Raw genomic sequence first — 18,294 nt, 5'->3', positions numbered from 1 at the left:
CCAGGAAGCCAAGGTCTTTCCTTTCATTTTCCTGTAATAGATTTCCTCTGCAATCCCTTGCTAATCTTTATTCAGGAGTTTGCAACAGGAGTTGCAAAACCTTTATTAACCCCCTAATTTTTCCTCTGATTTTTGGAGTTTGCAACTCCATTTTAAAGCCCTTTTTTGACACCTGTCCCCTGGCTGGGAGCTGAATGATTTTTTCCTCTTTCCATTTGCACTTCTGTTTAACTCCTGACGTCAGTGCTCACAACCACATCCTCCCCCAGTTCTGCAGATCAGTGGCAGAGCTGCAGGGTTTTTGTGGAGCCAGCATCCCAGTGGTTCCCAGTGCTCCCAGTTCAGGGCTGACTTGCCTGCTGGATGCTGTCCCCGTTGACCATGTGAGGTAGAAGTGGCACTTCATTCAGCAGAGGTGTGGCTTCCAGAGGGGGCGGCTGGTCAGCCATCATTTCTTGGGATCATTCATGGACACCTGCTCACCTCAACCACCTGTGCCAAGAAAAAACAGGGATGAGGTCAGATCCACTTCCCCCTTCCTTAAATCATTCTCTGTTTGTTTGACAAACTCAGCTTGTGGGGCCCTGCCAACTCAGAATATTCCCAGTGCACCCAAACAGTCCAGTATTATTCTGTTTTTCACTTTTAACTCATTTTATGTAAGTAATAAATGTCCTTTCCCCAAAATTCTCCCCTTTAATTATCAGGAATATTCAGCCACGAGTGCTGGAATTGGTACCTCAGTGCAACAATTACACAGTAGAGGAATTTATACATTTATACAGCAATTTATTCCTAAATTTGCACTTTAAATTCCTCAACTGCTTCCAGTCCAGACCCCAAGCTTCAGGCTAAATAATGCACATACCACATTTAGATTTCAGTGATGACCAAAAAAAACCCCAAACCATGCAATTTCTCCAATACAAAATCTGACAGGTTGAAAAAAAATCTTAAGACAACACAAAATCCTTCCTTGTCCCAAAATATTTGACTTGAGAACCACGGGGAAATGTGAATGGAAAAGTGTTGCAGAGTCATGGGCTTCCAAGGAATAATCTGTAATTAGAGCCAGTCAAAATACACATAATGCAAATTAATTATAGTTATTAGAGCAAGTCAAGCAGCAAGCTCCCAGTGGTAGGGAATTTTCAGTGTATAGTTAATCCAGCATCCATAAAAAGCACAAGATAACAGGATACAGGAAATGCTGACACTTCCTTCTCCTTTCCCATTGCCTCCCATAAACCAGACGGCAAAATGTGCTTAGGAGGGTTCAATTCCTTAAAAATAAAAACCAAACCACAAAACAGCCCCCTAAATTTGTGCATGAACCAAGTCAGGCTGCTTGAAAGTGTCAAATCCTTCCTCAGTTCTCCACAAGCAGCATGGAAAGGGCAATATTTGGGGAAGAAAAAAAGATGAAAACTGATTAATTCTGTACCTGTGGGACTGCATTTCCAGCAGATTAGCAACAGTAGGAGAAATATCATATAATTAATATAATTTCTTCTGGGTTTATCTTGTTTTGTACAGAAAAATCTGTAAGAAAGCTGAGATTACAGAGATTTTCCTTTGTTATCAAGACAAGGCAAAGGAACTGGTGGAATCCACTGATAAAACCCCCATTCCTCCTTTGCAAAAGCATCTCAAAATCAGAGATACAATCACACAGCCACAAAATGCAGCACAACAAACTCCTCAGGACTTGCCAAAAGCCAGCTCCTTTCACAAGGAAATTCTTTTCCAGGGCTGCTCCAGTAACAATTTTAAGAAGCCAAAGATCACTGCAAGGTGCAAGGGCTGGACAGGACCTCAAAGATCAAATTTGCATCAGGTTTGGCCTAAAAAACACTTAATAAATACACTGAAATGTCTTAGCATGGTATTTATTTCCTGAATAAAATAATCTCCTTTTTGTCAGGTTTGGAATTGCCTCTGCCAAGGACGCAAATTTTAACTCTTCCACTGAAAAACCCCTGCCTGGAACAGTAAAATTCAGAAAAAGGTTTCTTCCTCTACACCTATCCCATTTTTTGAGGTTGGATCTAAGCCTTAAGAACCATAACAGGAATTCACTGTACATAGGAAATAAGAAAATTCTTTATTTTATATATGCATATGGAATTCTTGAATCTCAAAGAAAACAGAAATTAATACTTAAAATAAAGGGGAAACCCCTTTACCAAAAGGCAACTCCATCTGCATTGAAATTCAACTACCCCAAACAAGCAGCTGCAGAAAAACATGTTCTGAAACAGGGCTCAAAGGCACCTGCAACTTTAAATAAAGGTTCAGAGTTTCTCTGATTATCTTCTGCAACTTCAAATAAAGGTTCAGAGTTTTTCTGCTCATCTTCTGCAACTTAAAATAAACTTTCAGAGTTTCTCTGCTCATCCCCTGCCTTGGCTGAATTTAATTCTCTCTTTAAGACAAAATATAGAGCAGAGCCCTAAATTCCCCAGGGTTTTTAGAACCCTTCATCTTCTAATTACACAGAGGATTTAATTTACATGGACACCTCCACACACTTTCTGCTTGCTTAGCGTTGTAACTTCATTTCTCTGAGGAAGAATTTAATATTTGGAGTAGGAGGAAATAATTTGGTTTAAACTGTTAATGATAAAACTCCAAAAATAGCCAATTTTGTGTCTTAGCAGCAATGGCCATATGGTCAGAGAAAACAGAAGTATTGACAGGAACAAAAACATCTGAAGAGGTTTGGGGCAGTTTCATCTGGATCAGAATCTTGATATTTCCCTTTGCAGCTGGGCTGGGGTGGCTGCAAGTGGCAGAACACTGAGGATAAAGAGGGACGTTCTGACAAATTGGAAAACACCAAGTTATTTTGGGTTTTGAGCACTGTTTCATTCCTTGAAAACACTGATAAGGGCAACAAAAACACCCTGCCCTCCAAGGGAACATGGTCAATGAATATGGGACTCAACCCCTCCCCACTTCAACAGGTAAAACTTTTCCAGGGAAATATATCCACAGATTCACCTCCCCAAAGTCTCCATTCCACTTGAGGAAGTAGGTGGTACCTGGGTAAATAAAAAGAGAATTCCTAAAAAGTTATTACATACTCAGCACAATTTCCTGCAAAACAAAACAAAGACAGAGCTCTATCTTGAAAAGCCATTTCCCAACACCCTCCCACGGTGGGGCTGGAGCAGGGAATCCAGTCCTGCTTGGCCCTCCCTGCAGGGCAAGGCTGCTCCTGAGGGAGGACAGGGCAGAGAGGAGATTCTGGGATCCTGAACCCACCTCCACCCACACTCCTACACTCAGGCACCATGGAATCCAGCATGGCTTGGGTTAAAAGGGACCTTAAAGCCCATCCAGTGCCACCCCCTGCCATGGGCAGAGACACCCTCCCCTAGCCCCTATCCCATTCAACCCAGCCTTTTACACTTCCAGGGATCCAGGGGCTGACACAACTTCTCTGGGCACCCTGTGCCAGGGCCTTGCCACCCTCACAGCCAGGAATTCCTTCCCAATATCCCATCTCATCCTGTCAGAGGTAGCCATTCCTCTCGTCCTGCCCCTCCATCCCTTTTCCCAAGTCTCTCTCCAGCTTTCCTGGAGCCCCTTCAGGCACTGGAAGGGGCTCTGAGGTTGCCCTGGAGTCTCTTCTTCTCCAGGTGAGCACCCCCAGCTCTCCCAGCCTGGCTCCAGAGGGGCTCCAGCCCTTGGAGCAGCTCCGTGGCCTCCTCTGGACTCTCAGAGCAGCTCCAGGTCCTTGCTGTGCTGGGAGCCCAGGGCTGGACCAGGTGGGGTCTCACCTGAGTGGGGCAGAATTCCCCCCCTTCCTCCTGCCCATGCTGGGAGCGAGCCCTGGAATCACGGGGTTCTGGGGGCCAGGACATGGCCAGCCTCTCCTCCACCAACACTCCCGAGTTCCCAAGTTTCACATCATCCCTAAAACTCTGTCAGTGATTCCAGGCTTCCTCTAAACCCTTGGATTTACCCCAAACCAAGTCAGCTTGGAGAGGCAAATCCAGCTGGGGGGTTGTTCGTGGACCCACCCACCGGGAGAACTGCATCAAAAGAGCTGCTTGGTCCCTGGAGCCACTTTATTCCAGCAAATCTCAGGAAGAGCAGCTCAAACTGCTTTTGCCGTGGTTTGTTCTTGGCAGTGAGGGATTTATCATCCCCAGGAACTATTCAAGTGGTCAGGGGGAAAAAAAAAAAAAGACCCAAGGAAAAAAGTACAGTCCTGGGAATTCACAGGCTGCACTGACATTAAAGATGAGCTAATACACTAAATCTTAAATTCTAGACTAAAAATAAGCAAGAAAAATCCCATCTGGAAGCACTAAAGACCAGGCAAATTTTGTAATTTATAGGATTAAACTGAAGTTTAGTGACTCATTAAATACGAATCAATAGCAGAACTTGTAGAGGTGTCTCTACAGCTTTGTCACCATGTCCTGGAGATTTTTGACTCAGTCTGGAATTACACAGATTAAATTTTAGAAAGGTTACATTTTGCAAGGGTACTTCTGGCCTGATTCATTTTTTTGCAGTGGTTTCTATTACACATCAGCTAAAGGTCATTCCCAAACCTGGGCTGAGCTGAGGGATGAATTCAGCCCACAGAGCCACAAAAAATTAAAATAATTGGCATTAATCATCTCAGCAACAAACCTGAAGCTGGAAGAAGTGATAGTGGATAACACATTTCTAAGTTAAATAGCTTGAGCTTTTGTTTTCAAAGATTATTCAACATCTAAAGAGCTGAAATACAGCAATTTTTCACAATAAAACGTATTTTAAACTAAATAAACCAAATCCATATTGTGAAAAATGGACCCTGAGATGTGTACTGGACTAATTCAATAATCTCATGCAACACGGTCGTGTTCCCATATTCAAAAGAGGGCAACATTTTCCAGGGACACTCTCACCCTACAAAAGATTCTAGGAAAAACAGAAAATCTCCAGGACTGCCCTTCCAGCAAACAATTCCCATCCACAGAGGCTGGGCCTGACCTCACTTCCTGCCACAGTAAAAACGCCGAGCTCTGCAAGGCTCCAGAATCAGCTCCCCTTGCATCCAGCCCGAATTCCGCCCCGGCAGAGCCGCTGGAGCACGGCCAGCTCCCGAGGAGCTGCTCAGTGCTCATTGATTCCGGGCTCGGATTTCCATGGAAAACAGCTCTTCATGTTCAGGATGGAGCGGAGCAAAGGGAGCTCAGAGGGCTGTCTGATATGGGATCATCCCGCCTCAAGTCTGGAAAACATCAGGGGTTCACATGAGAGAGTCAGAAAGGCTAAAATTGTCTCTGATGGTTTGGATCCCAAGTGGAATAATGAGTAATTCCAGGGCAGTTACAGACAAATGGCTGGAGCTGGGGATCTTAGAGGTCTTTTCCAACCATAATGACTCCATAAATGTTCTGTAAACTCCTGGGAAGAACTCCCGGCATTCCTGAGCCTCCTGCAGCCATTCCCAACGTGCAGCTCGGGATGAGGCACCACATCAGCTCTGTCACTTCCACTTGAATGACACAGGAGAAACAACTTCAAAATTGTCACAGCAATATCTGAAAGGAAGGTTCTGGCCACAAGAATCTTCCTGGATAAACACATCATTCCTGTTTTATCCAGAGTTTTTGGAGCAGTCACCACTAATTTACAATCTACAATTTACAGATGTGTTTCTCTTTAGGCACTGACAATGAATTTGCCAGTATTTACTGCAGGATATGAAAGAACAAAAAGATTGTGCATATCTTAACTGTAATATGAAAGAAATGAGAAAAATTTAATAAACTGAAAAAATACCTTTTTCACTGGAATTGTATCCTTTAGTCATGTTATCTATACTGAGATTATCTATTGTGCAAACGTGTTGCAGGATTATGGATTTAGCAAGTTTCAAAGTTCCTGTTGTCTCACATTAAATATTTTCCTATTACATTAAAATATATTATATTAATATTATATTATATATCTCTCCAGAAAACTGTCACAGAGACTAAATGGGAGGAACACTGCAGGCAGGCATGGATCAGCTTCATTCCACTGTCCACAGAAGAAACCAAACAGATTTCAAAAATAGTGAAAATTAAGTTTATAACCCCAGACAGAAGCTGTCCTAAAGGCTGGATTTTCATTACAGTAAGTGCTGGATTTAAGATGAGAAAGTTCCTATTCCAAGGAGCTTATTACTTAAACTGAGACTTTATTTTTTTAGAAATACACCATGCCTGAGTTAGAAAGAACAATGTGTCCAGGAAGGAGAGCTTGAAATTCAGCAGAGACTTCCTGATTTCCAGGGTCAGTGCCTTATGCAACCTGCCAGCCTGATCCTAAATTTTCATTTATTGCAGGAAGTAAACTACTGTAATATTGCTCTTGATTAAAAGCAGTATTGTTTAAACACCTAAAGCTTCACTTACACCTTTTTATACTGACAGAATTACTAATTAGTATTATATAATATATAAAATGTAGCAAATACATTTCCTCTGAGCTGAGGGAAAACCCCATGTTCTCTGATAAAGAATATTATTTGTTATTGCCATGCCTTAAAATCCAGATCTCCTGCAAACTGAAGCTCTGAGTATTTTACCCTCCACTCTGTCAGTTCAATTTTCCATCACTCATCTCCAAAGGCTGTTAAAAAGAACAACCATGGAGCCATCCCCAACCTCAGGCTAAGGAATAACCTTGTCAAAAAGATCCAATTAACAAGAAGAATTAAAAGATCCTTTTCTTTTAATTATTAATTATATCTAAGGAATAACCTTGTCAAAAAGATCCAATTAAGAAAAGAATGTTAATTATGACTCCTAAAAAACCCAGATAACCCATGTAATTCTAAAGCAGGAAAAATTGGGGAAATAAGACCCAAGCTGCCCTCTCCCACCCAATTTTTTCCAATAAACAGCATTAACAAGGTGTTGAAGGTACCATCCCAATCCTGAAATAGTTTGTGCCCCAGGACCACACGTGAGACCTGCTGGGTGGACTGGGTTTACTTTCAGCAAGATTACAGAAGCTCAGTTACAACCTGAGCTCTGGAGGGACCACCCCTGCTCCATAAGTCATCTGTTCCCCACTAAATCCATGTTTTGATTAAAATCCTGGAAATCATTTATAACGGCCCCCAAGGGAATTAGGCCGCAGCATCTTGTGGGAAGTTTGGCTTCCAGCCAGGAGGGCAACACAGCCTTGAGCCTAAAAATGCTCCTCATGATTTACCCAACAAATGGGCTCAAATATTCTCAATATTGAGAGAGCCTGCCTGAAAAATGTTCCTCATGATTTACCCAACAAATGGGCTCAAATATTGTGACTATTCAGAGCTTGATCCAGGGGTGGCCTTGACCCAGATGAGGTCTGCGACGCCAGGAAAACAAAAAAACCTCAACAAAATTCCACCCCAGTTCCACACACACAGGACAAGGCTTCCACACTCTGCTCCAAGTGTTTGTGTTCAGCACTGACCAAATTACAGAAGGATTTTTAATTTGGTATTAATGCTATTCTCTCAGGCCACTGTGAGACCTCAACGCTCCTAAAATTCTCCCTGGAGGAGGACTAAGATTGGGATGGAAACCTTTATTTCCCAGACACCCTAAAATCCCTCAAAGCACCCAGAAACAGCAGATCCAACACAGCGAGGCCTCGGCAGCTCTGACCTGAGGGATGTGATCAACTTCCACCCTCCCTCACCCCTCTGGATCGGGTTCCTGAGGGAGCGTGCCAGGAAAGCCATCACACAATTGTCCCCTGCAGCCTCCCACAGCAGCTCCCCGGCACTCCAGGATTGTTTTCCAGCCTGAAACTCCATCCCTCAGGATTCCAGGGGACAAAGAGGCCAATGCCCACCCTCCAGCCTTACAAACGTTTTTCCAAGGGCTGCGTAACTTCCTGCTGCTCTTCCCAAAAGGAACTCCACTGGCAAGAGCTGGGCAGAAAAGCTCTGTCAGTGGCCAGAGTGCATTCATTTGATTTGAGCTGTTATTTAATATTATGCTCACATTAAGGCTATGCCTGCCCTCAGAATTATTCATTTAGGAGGCCTGTGAAGTTGGCAATAACAGTTTCTATAATGCAAACATGACATAACTTTTAGATAAATATTTTCCTTTGTTGTTTTAGTTCTTTTATGGCTTTTCTCTTGTTGCCAGAAAAGCAGAGTTGAATTCTGAGCACTTGTGCGCTGCTTCCTAAGTGACCAATCCCATAAACCAAAACCCAGGAGTTCCTGAAGGGTCCCATTCCTGTCCTAATCCCAATCCTGCTTCTACAAATGTTCAGAGAACTGAGCAGCTCAAAGGACTGAGACATTAAGGCACTTCATTCTTATTTCAGCTTAACAAAATAAAGGGATTGGGGAACTTTCTAGCTGCAAAAATGTTGTTACAAAAAAAATAAAAAGAAAAAAAGAATTAAACATAAAACTGCCTTTTTTCTGCCTGTTAGGAAGGTGATATCTTCTGGAATGAGCCAAGGTGCCCATTTTTAATGCCACACAAAGCAAAAAATTTCAAGCTTAAATTAAAAAGCCTTTATGAAATGCAATTTAACAATGGATATCTTTAAATATGATTTTCAAGTGTAAAACCATGAATTTAAAACCACATTATTCTGTTTTTTTTAGGCCTTGAAGCAAACCAGTTTATTTGCACATTAACCATATACTATGGAAATTCTACATCCAAATGGTTCTCCAAACCACTTGGAAGCTATGGAAGCAACAGACACAACAGTTCATGGAAAAGAAATCCCAAAAAACTTCTACCCAGAGGCACAAGCCAGAGCACAAGCCCTTGTGTGTGCCTCAAATTCTCTCCTGGATCTGAAGTGGTCAGCTAAAAGGCAGCTGGAATTCCCACCTGGAAGTACCACAGAGCTGGGCAGATGAAACAAAGCATTTCCAAGTGTGCCAAAGTTTGCCAGCTGGGAACTGCAAGTTCCTACAGGGAACTGCACCCGCTCCAAGGCTCCAAATTCAGGAGAAGGATCTGCATAAGTGAGCACAGTTATTCTCCATGGGACAAATTTGTTTTGAAGTGGAAGGTAAAATTGAAGCCATTTTGTGATATTTTTTTTTCCCTGAAAATAAAAAAATTCTGCCCATTTCCCAGATTCCGGGGAAAAAGTTCTGTTTGAAAGCCTGGAAGCAACCCAAAGGAATGGCTGCTGTATGTGCAGACACGTTCCCTCCAACTGGAACACATCATTCCACAGCACCTTGTTCATCCCAGTCCCTCCCTCCAGCCAGGAACACCCAGCTCATGGCAAGGAATATTAAAGTATTTTTAAAAGCTTTTTTTAGAGTCTTAGAGGACCAGGAAAAAATGGGGAATTTGAGTGCAACCTGAGCTTGGCTGCTCTGCTTTGTCCTATGCCAGGTGTCCAAACCTGGATGAAACCTCCTGGAATTGAGCCAGGAAAGCACCAAAACCGAGCCCTTTTTAGTGCCAGAGCTGGGTGATACCTCCATGAATTTGGGGAGCATTATGGGATGGCAGACATACACAGCTGGTATGAGACAGAGGTGATCCAAAAGCTCTTGCACAAATGCTTGCGTTCCACATCTCCACCAATTTATTTACTTTAAATTCGACTCAGGGAGGGCAATCATGCAGATTATGAAAACCAACAGCAACCAGACCATTTCCAGAAAAGGTTCCCTACCATGAGACAGCTCAGAGCAGTCAAGTGCTATCTAATCCAACAAAAAAGGAGTAAAAACAGGATTTCACAGGTGGAAGAACCAGGAGTTTTCTCCCAAATTTCTGCAGGCTCTAAGGAAGTAAAGGCTGATTTTACACCAGCTCTGATCTGCAAACCACCAGAGTGCTGGATGCAGCATAAACAGGCCTCTCTCATTTAACAACCCTCTTAAACCAGGACTTCAAAACCAAGCAGAAAAACCCAGCAAAAGCAAAGGATTTCTTCAAATTGGAGCAGATTAAGCAAACTCTGAGCATGGAGGAATTATTTTAGTACAGCAGCTGAAGACTTTTCCTTGCACAACACCAGAGGTTGGGGCTGTAACACTTTAGCTGAGCACTGGGTCAAACTGGGCTGGTTAGAACAGGTTACACTTAAATCCAGGGCTAAAACACACCAATAAATGACTGTAATTACCACAGCTGAGCAGTCCCGTGGCAATAGACCATGTGCACTTCTTTAGTTCATGGAAAATGCAAGGGAAAAATGCAAGTGAGAGATCATCCCCATGAGGCTGGAGCAGGAACACTTCCCTCAGTCAGGGTGACAGACCAGCACAGAGCCACTGCCACAGCTCAGCTGATGGCTGACAACACCCTGAAATCATTCGCTTCTGCATCTGAGCTTTGAATATTTATTTGTGAATCAACAAAACTGCTGGAAATTTGGGGATTGAATCACATTTTTATGTAACTGCCTAAGTAGAAATTATCAGTTTTGAAAAACCTAAGGATGATAGCTTATGTAAGTTTTTATTAATTTTATATTTTAAGAAATCCAGGCATTAAAAAGCAACATGCCAATTTACAATACACCAAAAAGCTGTTTACATAATGTCTTCTAAATCTGAATAGTTCATCTAAATAAAGTCTCACCCCTCACATTGAAACGGACAAAAATACACACCTGGGTGACCAGATTAAAGCTTTTTTAAAGCAGAATCTGCTTAAAACCAACATGAACATCTTGCAAGTCTTTCAGGAGCATACAACTCCTCCCATGCAAACATTAAACTGCTTTCACTCCTGCAAGTGACTGGAGATGACAAACCCAAGTGACACATCAGGGTCACTTTAATACCTCACTTAGCAGAACTGAAAGCTACTGATTCCCATGGAAGAGACATTAATGCTGAAGACATTTAATAAAGGGCATGGAACAACAGATTAAAAAACTTCATCTGAATTTATAAACCTGGATTTAACCTGGTTAAATGCTTTTCCTCCCCAAACACCTGTACAGACCCAGGGGATGCAGCATGATTATCACTTCTTTATATCTTGTATGAAATCCATCTGCTGATCATGTTTTGCTTTCCAACATTCCTCCCCAAGTTTTTGATGGATTCCTTTCTGCTTTCCCAGCAGATCAGTTCCCTGACCTGACCAGTTCCATGAGAAGGAACTCAGTTCCATGATCTCCAACTAAAACCAAAGGATCTGAGCAAGGCACTACCAGAATGCTGTCACCCTCTCCAGCTGTTCTCTACACAGGAAATGCATTTGGCCAAAAACAGAATTTACTTTCTTTATCCAAAGCCTATTATGCAATTCTCTCTAAGAGAAAACTTCCAGCTAAGTGGGTGAAGGGAGAAGAAAGAGTAAGAAATGTGAAAACAGAGATAAGGCTGCCACCTCACAAAATCAATAATGTTCCTGTGGAACACAAAACTCTTCTTACATCAAGAACTCAATCAGTTCCTCTTTCCTTAATTCATTTTTTCCATTTGATAAGAAGTTGTCCAGAACTTTCTTCCAGAAAAAAAAGAGTCCTAAGTTTAGAGGTCTGTCAAATACATTAATTTCAACTTAAAGTGTTACTTAGAGACTTAATGAGAAAATAAACACTTCATAAAATCTGGGAGAATCCTAAATTCTGTGTAATTACCGTTGCCACTCTCCTGACTTGGAATTCCTCCTGGTGAGTGTTCCAGTGCCTGCTGCAGAGCGAGCAACGTGTGCTGTCCTCAAACTTCTTTCTGCTGGCAAAAAAACCCACACATTTTCATGTTAGTGCCTTGGCAAACGTGAAATCTGAAGAAAAACAAGCTGCAGGGAATGCCAGAGATCCATGAAATGAGCAGGAGCCAGGAGGGGACAGGCAGTGGTAACTGCAATGGGGAGTTCTTTGGATATAACTGGATTTATTTAGTTACCTACTCTGTACCTGTTCTACTCCTCTACATGGCAATAAAGATAGAAAAATCAGGTTACAAACACACCCAAATTTAGATTGTCATGAACCCATTTGACTTCTGATAAGGGCCATAAAAAGACATAAATTGTATATAAAGCTGGAAATACGATCCCAGTTTGCTGTTACGGGGCAGCACAACTTTATTCTAGAAACTGCTCCACTAAAGATGCTCCAGCAGAAGGAAATGAACAGCTCCAGGAGACATTAAACCACTTCAGATGTTGCATTTAATAATGCAAAAATCACCACCCTTCTCAAGCTGCATCCAGCACTAAAACACTTCCTAAAATATCTGCACAATGAGCCCTCTTTTGGCCCTCCAGACACAGGAAGTTTTTGCAGGGATCAGTCAATCCCTAATATTGTTTTTCACTGAATTATTAAGGTTGGAAAAGGTCTCCAAGATCATCAATTCCAACCTGTGTCCCACCTTGTCACCAGCCCAGAGCACTGAGTGCCACCTCCAGTGGACACCTCCAGGGATGGAGACTCCAAACCTCCCTGGGCAGCCCCTTCCAGTGCCTGGCCACCCTTTCCAGGAAGAAATTCCCCCTGAATCTCTGAAGATAAGGCTCAGGCAGGTGCAGTGTGTTCTGCAGTTTTACTGGAACACTCCAAGAAATCTCAGTCCGGGTGACTCCCCAGGCTGTCTGGAGAAGCTCCCACACAGCAATCCATTGTCATTGTCACCAAAAAGGTGATACTGTCTTCAAGTCACCCTGATGACATCACCTGAAGATGCTTCTGAAGTCACAACCTAACAAATGTTCCTCCTGAGCCACTTTAAATGAGACACTGGAAAAATATTGAATATAAAGCATCAGGCCCCAGAGTGAATCTTGGGCAAAAGGAGGCATTTTCCACATCAATCAAGATCCTGGGAACAAGGGGAGATTTACATTAGGATTGAAAGGGCCGAAGGGCTGGGAGCCAGTGGTCTGTCTGTGCTGGTCAATACACAGAAAGGATTGTGTTAGCACCACTGAAAGAATAAATTATCGCTGCTTTTACAATAAGCTCTTCAAGAATGCAATAAAGACTTCAGTGTGTGCTCCTCACTCAGGAATCCAAAACTTTTCAGTGAAGGTCTGGCTTGCAGCAAAGATAACAGCTGAAAACCAACCATCTTGACCTTGGGAAGCTTCATGACAACGTGCTAAAAACAGGTGAAAAAATGCACAGGTTCCTGCTCCCACATCCCCCAGCCTTGAGGCCTGAGCCTGGAGCAACCCCAGGTTTAAATACTGACAGTTCAGACCTGATGCTTTCAGACAGACCAAAATTAGAAGTGAGAAATGTAATTTTTTTCCCTCAAGCCTCTTGCCTGTTGCAGGATTACTAATATTGAGGTTTTCTCATCTGCTTTCAGAGATAATTTTAAAATTCTTCTCCAGTTCAATGAAATCATGACAGGAAATTAATAAAATATGGAACTAGGGAAAGAATTCTTACAATATTTCATACCAGCTCCTGACTTAGATGAACAATATTAGAAGAATGTCTTCCCAGTCACGTATTTCCTTCTAAATATGACAAGTTTCCCAAAGGTGGAAATAGCAAGTCGCCAAATAAAAATGCCACTCTTTCAAGCTTAAAAGATAAAATTCAATTTGCATGAAATTCACCCAAGGCCAGGCAGAATGGGAGTAGAATACTGGAATTTTTCCTGTCTGCACAGTCCATATAAAATATTGTTGTTTTGAGGACCCACCAGACCTTTCCTAAAAATAACCATAAAAGATGACAATTGTTGGCAGGGGTGTGACAAGCCCCAAAGTTAACAGGATGCCAATGCCAACCTCCAAAAACACCAAAAGGTTGTGAAAAGGAGTTCTACAGAACAGTTACATCCAGATTTGGTGTCAGTGCAACATCAAAGAGAGGTGCAGCTTGTGATCAAGGCTTGTGGCAGGAAACGGATTTGTGTAGACAAAGTTATCTTTATTCTCTTTCAAGGTGAATCCTATTGTTTTAAATCATTCTAACATCCAATTCCTCAAAGCCACTGAAGAGAATGAACCACCAAACCACCACCAAAAATCAGCTGTTGCAAGAGAAGAGCAGGGAAAGGTGGTATTTGTGCACATCCCCAGCCTAAGGAGCTGAAATTATTCCACTGCATTGTCAAAGTGCTGCTTCATTCCAGGGCCAAGTTTTCCAAAAACTTGCTGCAACAATCCCGAGCTACAGCTGAGTGAGTAACTTGTAAGAGCTTGCTCCAGGAGGTGTGTGAGCCATCAGTCCCAGCCCTGCTTATTTACAGGCTGCCCCATGAAGGATCCCAAAGAGAGATCTGGGATCCAGTGAATTAGTTCAGCTCTCTAGAAAATGTGATTTATTTGATCCCAGCTGAGAATAAACGATTCCCAGACAACAACAGCGCTCCGGAACTTTCCAAGATTTGGAAATGGGAAGGTAAAAAGCGCGAAGAGAGGAGAGTGTAATAGCTGGCTGCCTTTCAACACCCATGAACACACACTGAGCCCTGAGAAAGTCAACATCTTTCCCATTTTACCACCTTATCCTTTTTCACAAATTACATAAACCAAGGGAAGGAATGCGAGTGTGGGAAGCAACTCAGGCTTTGCTTCTTGCTCACACAGATACTGAACCAAACACAAAGTACTTTCTTCTACACTGGATCTTAACTCCAAGGTCAATTTATTGGCTTAAAATACAGAGAGGATGCTTCCCTGGTTGAAATGCTAATCTGAGGCTCAGGAAATCTAGATTCAATTCCCTGCCTCACCACATACTTCCTGTGTGACCTTGGGCCATAAATATTTCGGTGCCTCAGTCTTTCCATCTGTGACTGAGACAGTATTTCCCTATTGAACCGAGTGTTGTAAAGATAAATACATTAGGAAAACATCAGGAATCACAGGACACAGCCATACGTAGAGCGGGCTGCTGGGGAACTTATCTGTGTGTCAATATTCCCAATCAGGCAGCAGGGAAAGCAAGAAAAGGCTGCCAATGTGAAAAAATTTAACTAGTACAGGACAGAGAGAAGACATAAAGTATCAGCAGAATGGACAGAAACTGAAAGCTCAATTATTAATTACAGAAAATTTCCATCATTCCAACCAAATTTTGAACAGAAACGAAACTCAGAAAGCAGCTGGGCAAGCTGTGAAGGGAGCAAATACACCTGCCAGCAATGCATTATTGCCCTGTTTTCGGAGATCATCACACAAAATACCTCAGATTTGAGGTGGCAGAGGGGCTGCTGAGTCTGGGGGCAGAGAACCCCTGGAGACTGTCCCCGAAGGGAAGCACCCACTGCTGAAGTCCCCAGCCCTTTGTGAGACGCATAAATAGGAGTGGGCAGAGAGCGGCCCCAGTGGGGTCCCCACTGCTGCTGCCCCAAGGCGGAGAGGGAGACACAGCGGGAAGGGGGAGGGCAAGACATGGTCACCAGCCAGGCAGGGGCTGACAGGAGTGACCTCCCCCTGCCCCGAGCCCAGGAGGACGCGGGGGAGGTGTCTGGGACCGGAGCTGCGGAGCAGCCAAGGGGAACAACTACAAGGCTACGTGGCATTCGCAGGCAGCGGCTGCCGGGGAGGGAGCACGGGGGGGCGGCCAGGGGGGACCTGGGGGGGACGACTGCACATCTCAGCCCCTCCTGCCCCACGAAACAGGAGGATAAGGAGAGGAAAGGGAAAGAAGGAGACGGAAAATTTGTGCGCTGGGGAGCGGAACGGGAACGGGCTGGGGAAAGCGCGACCCGCGTCGCGGGCTGGCATTAACCCCGTCCGGGCAGGCTCAGCCGGGAGCCCCCGCCCGGCCCGGCCCGACCCCCCAGCACCGGGAGTCCCTTTAGGAGCGGCTACCCAGAACCCCCATCCCCGAACACGCCGGCTCTCCTCGGGGGATGCCCGCGCTCCATCGGGCAGCGCACCCAGACAGATCCCGGCCATTTGTCCCGGCCACCCTGAACCCTGCCTGCCCCGCGCCCCGGCCACCCCATGCGCCTCGGGCACGGCACCGCATCCCATCCCAGGCACCCCATCTCATCCCGCTCACCCCATCCCACCCCGTGTCCCGAGATATCGGATCGCCTTGGATCCTGCCCCACCTGCGCCACGTCCACTCCCGAACCTGCCCCACAGCCCGAGCTGTTCCCCCACCGCAGAACACCCTTCCCGTCCCCGGGCTCCCGCCGGTCCCTCCAGCCGCCCCCGCCCGGCTCCGCGCCGCCTCCCGCCCTCCGCTCCGCGGGGCTCCGCTGCCGGCACTGCCCACCCCGCCCCGGCTGGGCACCGCCGCTCTGTCCGCCCCGAGGACCAGCAGAGCCCGGGAAAGGGGTCGCAGGGAGCGGCCCCCGGCGGTGCCCGTGCGCTCCCGCCGGCACTGACCGTGTACCCCGCGGGCTCCGCCGCCTCAGCGCCCGCCGCCCGCCCGAGCCGCCATCATGGAATGCGCGCACCGCGCCTGCGCCGCCGCGCCGCCGCCGACCGGGGGCGGGCGGGCGCCCCAACCACAACCCGCGCGGATTCGCGGCTCCCGGACACCCGAGGCCGCCGAAAGCTGCTCGGGGGGGCGGCCCTGACGGGCCGGGGTGGTGGCACCTGGGGACGGGTGACCTGTCTGGGCACTGTCTGTCCCTGCCGGACACCGCCCGCCACCCCCGGACACTGTCCCCTAGGCAGTCTGGTCCCTTGATCACTGTCTGTCCCCCTCAGGCACTGCACTGTCACCCCTGGACGCTGTGCCCTGGTCACTGTCTGTCCCCGTTGGGCAGCGTCACCCCCGGGCACTGTTTGTCACCTCCGGACACTGTTTGTCACACCTGAGCGCTGTTTGTCACCCCAGCGCTCCACCCGTGTCACCAATCCATGTCCAGACCCTTTCGGGGGTCTCCAGTCTCCATCCCCCCCGTGCCACTGCCAGGATGAGCGGGGGTTTCCCACTCTGTACATTCCACCCCACAATTTGGGGGGGTCACAGCCCGTGCCTGACCCTAAAACTGTGTCATAACACAAAAAAACCTTTAATGGTGACAGCATGGAAGACAGGGGATGGTCCCGACTGAGTGGGCAAAGGGAGGAGGAAGCAGAGGTTTCATCACTGGTTGTGCCAGGGAAGGTTTAGTTGGATATTAAGGAAAATTTCTTCCTGGGAAGCGTTGTCCAGCCCTGGCACAGCATCTCCAGGGCACCCATCCTGCACTGAGACCCCATCCTGGAGGAGGAGTCCTCATCCCTGGAGGGATTTAAGATCCCTGTGGATGTGGCACTTGGGTACAAGGGCTAGTGGTGGCCTTGGCAGTGCTGGGGAGTGGTTGTACTCAATGGTCTTGGGGGTCTTTTCTGACCTGAATATTCCTGTTATTCCATGATCCTGTGTATCCTGACAGCCAGCTCCATTCCCATGTTCAGCCTTGGAGCATCCCAAGCCCTGCTGCAAAGAGGATCAAGGGCAGGGACTGGAAAAAAAAACCCTCCTGGGCTGCAGAGCCCTCTGGCACATCCATTTTTTTCCCCTGCCAAATAATGTACCGATAAATCTTACACTCTTCACCCTATTTCCACCAGGCAGTTCACACAATACATTTCTATTAATGTGTTTTTAAAAGTGTATCTCAAACTTGCTTAAAGCAGCAATTTCAGAGATATTCTGTGTGGAATTCAGCTCTGTGTGGATGTAAAATAAATGTGACAGCTGTGCTTTTATACAAGCCCCACTAAACTGTGGATCACAGCAGATAAAGGTCACACTTGACATTTATATGCAACATAATAAATGTGTATATATAATAGACATAGAAAGACTAACCTTGTAAAATGAATGAGCTTGTGTTTACCCCCAGATTGATCTTAGATGTGTTCATAATGAATATAGAAATTTTTATGATGAATAGAAGAAATTGTTCCTTAATGTCAGAGAATTTCTCTCCGGAGACCGGTGGAAGGGGTTTATTTGCCAGAACGAACACCCTGTGCTGGACAGGACTAAAATAAATTCCCATCCATCTTTTAAAACAAGCAGGCCCTGGTAAGAAAGGCCAGAAGTGGTGCTGGCTGCTGAATTTTTAAGCAATTAATAGGTTACCTTGTTAAGTAAAGGCCAAAAAGTCTCAGGGTAACTTTAACATTAATTTTACTCATATAGACCCATAAAATAATTATATTCCCTGCTAATTTGAAACAAACAGTGAAAGAACATAAAATCTGTTGCATATGAAAAGCAAAACGCTGTAGCTGAATCCACAGAAAATTCCAGGTGGAAAAAGCAGGAGAAACCTTTTCCTTTTAACAAAATCATTGGTGAATCCTCTGCAGTAAATTTTCCTCTTTTTTCTACTCTTCCACAAGTTTTCCTGCACATTTGTGACTCCTGGCCTGATTCTTTTCCCTGTGGAACAGTGTGGATCAGCACATCCCGTGTTTTATTACGGTT

The 18,294-nt window shown here is 45.2% G+C and overlaps 1 protein-coding gene across 2 annotated transcripts in view; it reads right to left on the bottom strand.

Moving 5' to 3' along the window:
- The window catches only part of LOC107203951 (fibronectin type-III domain-containing protein 3a-like), a 39,035-nt gene extending 22,702 nt beyond the window's left edge, over nt 1-16,333 (bottom strand). Inside the window, exons 1-3 of one of the 2 annotated variants that reach the window (XM_015626646.1) lie at nt 16,251-16,333; nt 11,584-11,674; nt 357-492 (exon numbers count right to left, since the gene is read on the bottom strand). In XM_015626646.1, coding sequence (XP_015482132.1) covers nt 357-452 — 96 coding nt within the window. In that variant the 5' untranslated portion in view covers nt 453-492; nt 11,584-11,674; nt 16,251-16,333. Of the gene's footprint in view, nt 1-356; nt 493-11,583; nt 11,678-16,250 lie in introns of both variants that reach the window. The other variant, XM_015626647.1, reaches the window with a different exon arrangement.
- Nucleotides 16,334-18,294: the final 1,961 nt, after the last annotated feature.

The sequence above is a fragment of the Parus major genome, chromosome 4A (assembly GCF_001522545.3).
Source record: "Parus major isolate Abel chromosome 4A, Parus_major1.1, whole genome shotgun sequence".
Lineage (NCBI taxonomy): Eukaryota > Metazoa > Chordata > Aves > Passeriformes > Paridae > Parus > Parus major.
The sequence above is the reverse complement of the archived record's forward strand: the minus strand, read 5'-3'. Positions and strand labels throughout refer to the sequence as shown.